At 40.6% G+C, this 12,047-nt stretch overlaps 1 protein-coding gene across 6 annotated transcripts in view; it reads left to right on the top strand.

Annotated features, from left to right (window-relative positions):
* ino80 (INO80 complex ATPase subunit) overlaps window positions 1-12,047 on the top strand; it is a 241,676-nt gene that overhangs the window by 139,662 nt on the left and 89,967 nt on the right. For all 6 annotated transcript variants that reach the window (XR_011886757.1, XM_072264538.1, XM_072264545.1 and 3 more), the window contains exon 26: window positions 4,754-4,979. Coding sequence is in view for 5 of the 6 variants with exons in the window: in XM_072264538.1 (XP_072120639.1) it covers window positions 4,754-4,979 (226 nt within the window). In the remaining variant the exon portion in view is untranslated. The remainder of the gene's footprint in view (window positions 1-4,753; window positions 4,980-12,047) is intronic.

Genomic DNA, 12,047 nt, shown 5'->3' with positions numbered 1-12,047 from the left:
TGCAGGAATGCCAGCAGAGGACAGTGATTCATATCAGGTTCTTGGCAGAGCAGTGGGCATGGCAGTGCTTCATGCCAGACTCCTGGCATAGTTGTGGGCAGCTCAACCAAATGAATCTGTTTGGACTGGAGGACCAAGATTGAGCTTTGTAGGCTGCCAGTGCAGTGAAATTACTGACATCTCAAATGTGTAAACTTGTGCAATGCAATTGTTTTTAACCCCTGTATTGGTCACTGTCTGCAGTGCTTGATACTAATTACAATATTTGCAGTGAAATTGTCGTGGTATGTTGTTTTGCAGTAAATGGAAACTGGAGCAATACAGTGGATTCTGGTTAATTGTGGTAGCTACTTATATAACTCTTAAAGGACAAAAACAAATTGAGAAAAACCCGAGATTCCCTTTGTTTATTTGGGACACTATGCTGCTTAATTGGGACAGGAGACTGTTTCTAACTCACATTAGTTGAGTGCACTTGTACTACACCATACTTAGAGGGAACAATTTTTAAATAACATTAATTTGTGTTTGTGTTCAAAAAGCAGTAATTTTTTTTGTCACAAGGAGTTGACAAGAAATAATCAGTAAGACAATTCAGAACTGTTCTGTTCACTGCAATTTCAAGCATTTCGACTTGGAGGTGCTGGAAATTGCTGGGAATGAAATGAAACAGTTTCACTACTTCAAGTTAGGAACTATAAAGAATTTGAAGATATCAACAATCATCTTGAATGTTACAAGGAAAATGAAGATTAGGAAGATGCAATCATTGAAAGCATTGTGTATGAAGGCAGTCCATTATCTGCATTAGGTGTCTGCTCTGATTTTGTTAATTTACAGTCAATCAAAAGAACACTTACGCTGGTTGAATTTAGGAACTAATACAGTTTTATATCTCTGTGGTAGTATTGGTAGTGTTCTAATTTGTTCTGTATTTCATTTAAGTACATAATTTAACTTTTTCCATAAAACTTCTGCTAATTGGGGAACCGCTTAATTGTCAAAATGTATTGGTCATGATGTGTCCCAGTTAACCAGAATCCACTCTATATTGTACAGTAAGTACTGTTAATTGTACATTACTATTTGTGTAGTAAAGTTGATGCTGTGTCTGTGATAGTAAATGTAGTGAAGCTGAACCCATGTACTATATTGATTAATAAAAGTTATATTTGGTGTATTATCCCTCCTAGTGAGATTTACACAAATTGGTAAATTTATCTCTAAGATCATGCAAGTCAAGTCTGTGGGTCTTGTCAAATGTATTCAGGGACTTATCCTCAACCGGATAAGTATGCTGCAGTTGTTAATGACTTCATTAAAACCTGTGTGGATGAGTATACACTTGCAAAAACTTGCTGTACATTCCCAAAGCAAAATCCTTGGATGAACCAGGACGTATGTTGTCTGCTGAAGGCCAGATATGTGGAATTTAAGTCTGGTGACTCAGGTCTGTACAAGAAAACCAGGAATGACTTGTGGAGGGCTATTTCAAGAGTGAAGAGACAATCCTGAACGAGGTTGGAGGCAACAATGGATGCATGTCAACTCTGGCAGGGTTTGCAAGGTATTACTTCTTACAAAGTGATACCCAATAGCATGAATGGCAGCGATGTTTCACTACCAGATGAGCCCAACGCCTTCTATGTCTGATTTGAAAGGGAGAATGTAACTATAGCTGTGAAGTTCCCTATTGCACCTGGTGACCCTGTGATCTCTGTCTTGGCCGATGTTAGGCTGTCTTTAAGGAGGGTGAATCCCTTGCAAGGTGGCAGGCCCTGATGGAGTACCTGGTCAGGCTCTTGAAAACTTATACCAACCAACTGACGGGAGTATTCAAGGACATTTTCAACTTCTCACTGCTATGGTCAGAAGTTCCCACCTGCTCAGGAAGGCAACAGTTATACCTGTGCCTAAGAAGAGTAGTATGAGCTGCCTTAATGATTATTGCTTTGAAAGGTTGGTCATGGCTAGAATGGACTCCTGCCTCAGTGAGGACCTGAACCCACTGTAATTTGCCTACTGCCAAAATAGGTCTACAGCAGATGCAATCTTAATGGCTCTTCATAGGGCCTTGGATCACCTGGATAATACAGAGACCTATGTCAGGATGTTGTTTGTTAACTTTAGCTCAGCATTTAACACAATTATTCCTACAGTCCTGTCGATAAGCTACAAAATCAGGACCTCTGTACCTCCCTTTGCAATTGGATCTTTGACTCCTTAACCGGAAGACCACAATCTTGATGCGGATTTGTGACAATATCTCCTCCTCGCTGGTGATCAACACTGGAATACCTCAAGGATGTGTTCTAAACCCACTGCTGTACTCCCTCTACACCCATGACTGTGTGGCTATGCACAGCTCAAATACCATTGATAAATTTGCTGATGATGTAAGCATTGTTGGTAGAAAATCAGATGAAGATGAGAGGACGTAGAGGAGTAATTTATACCAGCTGGTTGAGTGGTGTCGCAGCAAAAAGCCTTGCACTCAATGTCAGTAAGATGAAAAAGTTGATTGTGGACTTCAGGAACGGTAAGACAAGGGAACACAAACCGATCCTCCTAGAGGGATCAGAAGTGGAGGGAGTGAGCAATTTCAGATTCCTGGGTGTCAAGATCTGAGGATCTAACCTGGTTCCAACAGGTTGATACAGCTATAAAGAAGGCAAAACAGCGGCTATATTTCATCTGGAGTTTGAAGAGATTTGGCTTGTCAACTAAAACACTCAAACTTCTATAGATGTACCATGGAGAGCATTCTGCCAGACTGCATCACTGTCTGCTTTGGGGGTGTGGGGCAAGGTTGCTACTGCACAGGACCAAAAAAAAGCTACAGAAAGTTGTAAAATTAGTCAGCTCCATCTTGGGTACTAGCCTCCGTAGTACCCAAGACAACTTCAAGGAGCAGTGCCTCAAAGATAACAGCCATTATTAAGGACCCCCATAACCCAGGGCATGCCCTCTTCTCATTGTGACCGTCAAGAAGGAGGTGCAGAAGCCTGAAGGCACACACTCAATTATTCAGGAACAGCTTCTTCCCCCTCTGCTATACAATTCCTAAATGGACATTGAATCCAAGAACACTGCCTCACTTTCTGTATATGTGTGTATATATATTTTTTGTGTGTTTGCACTGTTTTTAATCTATTCAATGTGTGTGTGTGTGTGTGTGTGTATGTATATATATATATATATATATATATACACACACACACTTTAATTTATCTATTTTTTTTCTTTCTATATTATGCATTGCATTGTACTGCTGCTGCTGAGTTAACAAATTTCATGACACATGCCAATGATAATAAACGTGATTCTAACTCTGTGCTTACTGAGACTGACATAAGTTGCAGTATTTTAATGTGGTATGTATGTCAAGAGCTTGAAATTTAGGAGTTAATGACATAATTGAAAGTCATACTGAAGGTATTGATAAGCAAGTTATTAGTGGATAAGTGTATCCAAAAATAAAAACCAGGGTTGATTGAATTGCTCTGTTTTTAAAGAAGATTTCCTGCATTTGGCATTTGAACATGTTGAACTGCATAAAAGGAGCCTGTGCAGGAGACGGTTCCTGTGGCTTTGTACTAAGCCAATCACCAACCTCGTCAAAGGCCATTGGCTGCACAAAACCTGCCCAATATCAGATGTTTCAATTCTTCAGCAGGCTGCATTCCAAGGTTAGAACTGCCTGCTGAAGGATTTACTGGTGCAAAGATATAGGGAAGGAGCAGATTTAAAATTTAAATCCCGTCCCCTCTGTACACTGATGTACTGCAAACCTCTGGTCATGTATGTTGAGAAGAAATTGATGTAAAGCTGAATCTTGAAAATAAGTAGAAGGATCTTGTGCTGTTATGACAACAAGATGATAAAGTATAGCATGGTTGTAAATTTTGTGAATAATGTTTTTTTTCTTGGAAAGAAAAATGTGAGGAGCTGTGGTAAAGTTATTTTATTGTTCCCACTGAACATAGCAGACGATCAAGTGTTCAATAGTAAAGCCTATTAAGTGCTTCGTGTCATTGACATTGAAAATGAAATAAAACAAATGTATGATCTTATTCCTTCAGATTGTTCATAATGGTAGAGTTTTTTTTTGAAGATTTCCATTTTTTTTCTAATTCTTGTCTTTTTTCTTTGCTAATTTCACTTTCTTAGACTTGGCCTGTTTTAGGAAGGCTTCTTCAACGTGATAGGGTGCTACTCTGTTCATGCAGATTCTGAAATGAATTGACTCGCTTTGCAAACCCTTGAACTGTAACTGAGCAGCTATTTTCATTCACTGCTGATCATTGTGTTGGGCACGTGGCCAAGTGGTTAAGGTGTTCATCTAGTTACCTCAAGGTCGCTAGTTCGACCCTCAGCTGTGGCAGCGTGTTTGTGCCCTTGAGCAAGGCACTTAATCACACATTGCTCTAGTCTGTGCGAGGAGTGGCACCCCACACAGGCTTCCAATCTGCGCCTTGTAAGGCATGAAAATGCCCTACGCAGGCCTCTCATGGTCTGAGTCGAGGTTCTCCCCCCCGCTGACCATTAAATCTGGGTCACTGTGGATTGAGATTGAAAATAACCGAAATGTATTGAGATGAGCACTTTGCAGCATTTTCATGAGCAATGAGGTTGCCTCAGACATAGGCATGTTTGATGCCAAATGTAAAGATCATTCGTCATGAAATTGAAGCTGCATTGTATCAACAGGAGTATTTTCTTGTAAATCTAATCTCTTATTTGTGTAATTCAGGTGACTGCAATCCCACGTGATATCTACTGCTGTGATAGAAGTGCAGAGTATGAGCGTCGACTGATGAGAGAAGGAGGCCAACTCACAGCCAAACAGTGCCTCCTGTATGGAACCCCACAACTAGCACTTAACTGGAAAAATCGGCTATCCTCTTTTTTCCCTGAAGATCCTGGTGGCTTGTTAGCTGTTCAGTTCAGACATGGCTGGTCCTTTATTAGGATCCCTGGTAAGTTGATTGAAGTTTCTTTGTACAATTTTTGGATGACACATGTTAATTGAAGTTGCTGTATTTGAAGAATTTCGGGTTGAACTCTAGGTTTTTAAGCCAAAAAATGTAAATGCACTAAAGGTGGAATTTATTTATTCGATTCTGGCCACCTGTAAATTGGTTTCCTTTCCCTCCATACTAGCTAAATTTCAATAACTGGTTACAGTTCTATGGAAGCCTAATCACCCCTTTTACCCTCACGTAGTGTATGTCACATGAAAATCATGTGAGTTTTTACCAATATTTGTACAAACCCCACTTCCAGAAAAGTTGGGATATTTTCCAAAATGCAATAAAAACAAAAATCTGTAATATGTTAATTCACGTGAACCTTTATTTAACTGACAAAAGTACAAAGAAAAGATTTTCAATAGTTTTACTGACCAACTTTATTGTATTTTGTAAACATACACAAATTTAGAATTTGGCTGCAACTCACTCAACAAAAGTTGGGACGGAGTTGAAATAAGATTGAAAAGTGCACAGAATATTCAAGTAACACTGGTTTGGAAGATTTCACATTAAGCAGGCTAATTGGTATCAGGTGAGGTATCATGACTGGGTATAAAAGTAGCGTCCATCAAAGGCTCAGTCTTTGCACGCAAAGATGGGTTGTGGCTCACCCCTTTGTGCCAAAATTCGTGAGAGAATTATTAGTCAGTTCAAAAGGAACATTTCTCAACGCAAGATTGCAGAGAATTTAGGTCTTTCAACATCTACAGTACATAATATTGTGAAAAGATTCAGAGAATTTAGAGACATCTCAGTGCGTAAAGGGCAAGGTTGGAAACCACTGTTGAATGCGCGTGGTCTTCGAGCCCTCAGGCGGCACTACCTAAGAAACCTTCATGCTACTGTGTCAATTATAGCCACCTGGGCTCGGGAGTACTTCGGAAAACCATTGACACTCAACACAGTCTGTCGCTGCATCCAGAAATGCAACTTGAAACTGTATTACGCAAGGAGGAAGCCATACATCAACTCTATGCAGAAACGCTGACAAGTTCTCTGGGCCCGAGCTCACCTCAGATGGACCAAAAGACTGTGGAACCGTGTGCTGTGGTCAGATGAGTCCACATTTCAGCTAGTTTTCGGAAAAAACGGGCGTTGAGTTCTCCGTGCCAAAGATGAAAATGACCATCCAGATTGTTATCAGCGAAAGGTGCAAAAGCCAGCATCTGTGATGCTATGGGGGTGCATCAGTGCCCACGGCATGGGTGAGTTGCATGTATGTGAAGGTACCATTGACTCTGAGGCGTATATTAGGATTTTAGAGAGACATATGTTGCCATCAAGACAACGTTTCTTCCCGGGACGTCCATGCTTATTTCAGCAGGACAATGCCAGACCACATTCTGCATGGGCTTCAACAGCGTGGCTTTGTAGACACAGAGTGCGTGTGCTTGACTGGCCTGCTGCCAGTCCAGATCTATCTCCTATTGAAAATGTATGGCGCATAAAGAAGAGGAGAATCAGACAATGGAGACCACAGACTGTTGAGCAGCTGAAGTCTTATATCAAGCAAGAATGGACAAAATTACCAATTGCAAATCTACTAGAATTAGTATCCTCAGTTCCAAAATGATTAAAAAGTGTTATTAAAAGGAAAGGTGATGTAACACAATGGTAAACATGCCTCTGTCCCAACTTTTGTTGAGTGTGTTGCAACCATCAAATTCTAAATTTGTGTATGTTTACAAAATACAATTAAATTGGTCAGTAAAACTATTGAAAATCTTTTCTTTGTACTTTTGTCAGTTAAATAAAGGTTCACGTGAATTAACATATCACAGATTTTTGTTTTTATTGCATTTTGGAAAATATCCCAACTTTTCTGGAAATGGGGTTTGTAAAAATGGGTTGTAAAAAGCTTAGACACTTTTAACCTCTACATCCATCCATAATATTGCTGATATACTAATTTCCTGTTATAAGTGAGTGCTCTATATACCTTATGTCAGTGGCCCCCAGGTGGAGAAAAGATAGTGCCTTCATTGAGAAGTGAAATTAGTCTGTGATACTACAAGCCTGCTTAGGTTAGTGCATTTAATTCTTCTGGAGTCATGCCTGTATTGACAAAGTGCATTAATGCTAAAGGTCTCCTGGTTCTGTAGGGGAAAAGCAGCTGAAGAGCCAATCATATGTCTGAAATACATCAAATATCCTGCTGAATGAACAAAGTGCTATGTATTTGCTGCCTGTAATACTACCCAAAGAAAGGGTCTACTCCCTTCCTTTCCAGTCCTGATGAAGGTCTCGACCTGAAACGTCAACTGTTTGTTCATTTCTGTAGATGCTCCTCCAGTATTTTCTGTGCGTTGCTCTGGATTTCCAGCATCTCCAGAATTTCTTGTGCTTGTATATTACCCAATTGATTGGCATGCCCACACTGCCATGTAACTATTGTCTGATGAAAACAGTTTACTCCAGAGCAATAGTACAAAATACAGTACCAGCATTCATACACAGAATAAGACATAGCACATATAAGATGTGAGTAGAATAGTCTCACAAAAAAATATAGTCCAAGAATGTTGCAGCAGTCTGTAGTCAAACACAATACGGCTTGTCTTCTGCCAAGCGAACACCGGAGGCAGCACAGACTCAAGCTTGGATGCCGCGCCATACCGACTCAATACTTTGGTGGGACTCACCAACTCCAAATCTTGTCTTCTGGGCGGCTGTAAACAGGCCACACTGCAGTTTGATGCCTAGTCCTCACAGCTTCCCCACTGACCGCCCCTACCATCCGCCAATAAGTCAGTGACTCGGACTTGTAGCATTTCACATTAGCAATGCCCAACAGGGTCTTGTGATCACAAGAAAAGCGACTAAGGTAATTTGTTGATAGATTACACACCACCTTTGTGTGTGGACTTCTCCGAATCCTCTTTGACCCAAGCAGCAGTGTGATCCGCAGAAAGTCCAGTGCCAACAAGCAACTCATTGATGGGGTAGGTGTACAGTACTTTAAGTTAATATACAGTAGGGTCTTGAGCTCATTAAAAAAGTATGTTTAAGATGGACAATAACACCTTTGGTTGGCCCCTTAGCTGCTGTGTCTGAGTGCATTGCCATTTTATCGGAAGCAAACTTGCCTGCTAGGTAAATTAATCAGTTGAAGGATGAGCGGACAGTTAGCAAAATATTATCTTAATGATTGACAGGGGTCAGAAACACTGTCCCTCAAAGACTCATGAAAGAAGAAACCTTGACATTTACAAAGTATTTGTGCGAACACTTGAGCTGCGAGTTACAGGGCTGTAGACTTGGCTTGAATATATGAGATAGTTTGAATGACCACCTCCTGGCCATCGATTTATGTGTTATTAATTGCAGTGCGTCATATACAGTTACAAGAAAAAAAATTGTGAACCCTTTGCAATTACCTGGTGTTCTGCATTAATTACTCACAAAATGTTATCTTTGCATAAGTCACAATAATAGACAAACACGATCTGCCTAAACTAATAACACGCAGATTGTACTTCTCGTCAATACTCAGTATACCATTCAATGAGATGAGATTGGAGGTGTGGGTAGTAGAGGTGCCCTGCCCTATAAAAAATGACCCACAAAGTCGGATTACTGACAGCATATTCTTCTCAAGAAAGGTCTGTTTATGTGTACCATGCCTTGATCAAAATGACTTTTAGAGTACCTTCAAAAAACTGTAGCGATGTGTGATGCTGGAAAAGGCTACAAAAGCATTTCTGAAGACCTGAGTGTTCGTCAGTCCACAGTAAGAGAAATTGTATGCAAATGGGAGTAAATTCATTACTGTTGCTACTCTCCCTAGGAGTGAGAGTTAATCAAAGATCACACCAAGAGCACAACGTGGAATGCTGAAGGAGGTGAAAAAGAACCCAAGGGTAACAGCAAAAGATCTGCAGAAATCTCTGGAACTTGCTAAATTTTCTATTCATGTGTCCACTATAAGGAAAACACTGAACAAGAATGGTGTTTATGGACAAACCCATCGGGAGAAACCACTGCTTTCCAAAAAAAAAAATTGCTGTCCATCTCAAGCTTGCAAAAGACCACTCGGATGTTCCACAACACTTCTGGGACAGTGTTCTGTGGATAGATAAGATAAAGGGTGAACTTTTTGGCAGAAATAGATGCCACTATGTTTGTAAGAAAAGGGACACTGCACAGCAACACCAAAACCTCAGCCCAATTGTGAAGCATGGTAGAAGGAGCATGATGGTTTGGGGCTGCTTGGCTGCCTCAGGGCCTGGACAGCTTGCAATTGTTGACATAGAATAGTACAGCACAGTACAGGCCCTTCAGCCCACATTGTTGTGCCGACCCCTCAAACCCTGCCTCCCATATAATCCCCCACTTTAAATTCCTCCATATACTGTCTAGTAGTCTCTTAAATTGCACTAGTGTATCTGCCTCCACCACTGACTCAGGCAGTGTATTCCACGCACCAACCACTCTGAGTAAAAAACCTTCCTCTAATAACCCCCTTGAACTTCCCACCCCTTACCTTAAAGCCATGTCCTCTTGTATTGAGCAGTGGTGCCCTGGGGAAGAGGTGCTGGCTATCCACTCTATCTATTCCTCTTAATATCTTGCATAACTCTATCATGTCTCCTCTCATTCTCCTTCTCTCCAAAGAGTAAACCCCTAGCTCCCTTAATCTCTGATCATAATCCATAATCCATCCAGGCAGCATCCTGGTAAATCTCCTCTGTACCCTTTCCAATGCTTCCTCATCCTTCCTATAGTGAGATGACCAGAACTGGACACAGTACTCCAAGTGTGGCCTAACCAGAGTTTTATAGAGCTGCATCATTACATCGCGACTCTTAAACTCTATCCCTCGACTTATGAAAGCTAACACCCCATAAGCTTTCTTAACTACCCTATCTACCTGTGAGGCAACTTTCAGGGATCTGTGGATGTGTACCCCCAGATCCCTCTGCTCCTCCACACTACCAAGTATCCTGCCATTTCCTTTGTACTCTGCCTTGGAGTTTGTCCTTCCAAAGTGTACCACCTCACACTTCTCCAGGTTGAACTCTCATCTGCCACTTCTCAGCCCACTTCTGCAACCTATCAATGTCTCTCTGCAATCTTTGACAATCCTCTACACTATCTACAACACCACCAACCTTTGTGTCGTCTGCAAACTTGCCAACCCACCCTTCTATCCCCGCATCCAGGTCGTTAATAAAAATCATGAAAAGTAGAGGTCCCAGAACCAATCCTTGTGGGACACCACTAGTCACAACCCTCCAATCCAGATGTACTCTCTCCAGCACGACCCTCTGCCTTCTTCAGGCAAGCCAATTCTGAATCCACCTGCAAGAGATCTCTAAAATTGACCACATGAGGGAACAATGAATTCAAAATTTTATTTAGACATTTTTCAAGAGAATGTCAGGGTCCATCACCTGAAGCTCAATGCAAGTTGGATGATGCAACAAGACAGTGATCTAAAAACACAAGAGTAAATCAACAACAAAATGGATTAAGAACAAGGAAGTGTGAGTGACCAAATCAGAGGCTAGACCTGAACCCAATGGAGATGCTGTGGCATGACCTGAAGAGGGCTGTTCATGCAGAGTATCCATGAAATATTGATGAACTGAAACAGTTTTGTATGGAAGAATGGTCTAAAATTGTTTTGCGCCATGTGCAAGTCTAAGCAGCAACAACTGGAAATGTTTGGTGGAGGTTATTGCTGTTAAAGGAGGTTCTATCAGTTACGAAATACAAGGGTTCACATACATTTGCCAGCCTGGCCTGTGAATGATTACACAATGTGATCAATAAAGACACGAAAAGTTCAATTGTTTGTGTGTTGTTAGTTTAGGCAGATTGTGTTTGTCTATTATTGTGACCAAGATGAAGATCAGACTACATTTTATGAGAAATTAATATAGAAAACCAGGTAATTGCAAATGGGTTAACAAACTTTTTCTTGCAACTGTATGCAGTGCAAGTCATTTGTGGATCTCTGAATTTCCTACAGATTGATCAGAACACTGCTGTCAGATATCTTATAGGTTTGATTGCCACACTGTTATCCTGCATATTGATTTTGATTTTTGTCAGCTTTCTAGGGTGATGCACATAGTGTAAAAAATTGTAAACACTGGATCTGCAGTATAATTTCAGAATACTAATAATACTTGGTCAGGTGTTATCTATGGGGAGAGACAGAGTTGATATTTATTTGCCATTTGTCATGCCCTATGCTACTTTAACAGCTTTCATGTCCTTGGCCAATAAGCTCACTTACTTTGGAAGAGCATTCAAGAAACCCTATCTACACTAGAGTAGTTTGAGGTACTTGTTTGCACAGAAGTCCAGTTTGTCATCTTCAGCTGCCACTCATTCACCTGGCTGAAATCATTCTGATGCTGAATTTTTTGCCTTAAATCTTTATTAGCTTCATCCACATTTCAGGTTTATCAGTGGGAACCCATATGAATCCAATCTCTATTGAACATTGCTTGTTTGAATCTTATTTGGCTCCCATCACCTCAACTTTTATCTGCTACCTGGTCTTGTCTACAAAGCTCAAAAGATTTTATCATCTTCATTGCTAATTTTCACCTTGCTGTCACTTCTGCGTGGTTCACTTGGCTCTTTTACTTTTCTCAACTCAACATTCTCCATTTCGGGGAATTAGTCAGATCCATCTTGGATACCAGTCTCTGTAGTACCTCAGACACCCTCAAGGAGTGGCACCTCAAAGCTAATGTCCATTGTTAAGGACCCTATTACCCACGTCATGCCTTCTTCCCATTATTACCGTCAGAAAGGAGGTACTGAAGCCTGAAGGCACACAACAATATAGGAACAGCTTCTTCTCCTCTGCCATGCAATTTCTGAATGGATATTGAACCCATGAACACTACCTCACTTCTTTTAATTTATATTATTTTTGTTTCTACACTATTTTTAATCTGTTCAATATAGATATATGTATATATACTTTTATTTATTTGTTCTTTTCTTTCTTTCTATGTTATCATTTATTGCATTGAACTGCTGCTGCTAAGTTAA

Source organism: Mobula birostris, chromosome 1, assembly GCF_030028105.1.
Source record: "Mobula birostris isolate sMobBir1 chromosome 1, sMobBir1.hap1, whole genome shotgun sequence".
In the NCBI taxonomy this organism is placed as follows: domain Eukaryota; kingdom Metazoa; phylum Chordata; class Chondrichthyes; order Myliobatiformes; family Myliobatidae; genus Mobula; species Mobula birostris.
This window is presented reverse-complemented; position numbering and strand designations above follow the sequence as displayed.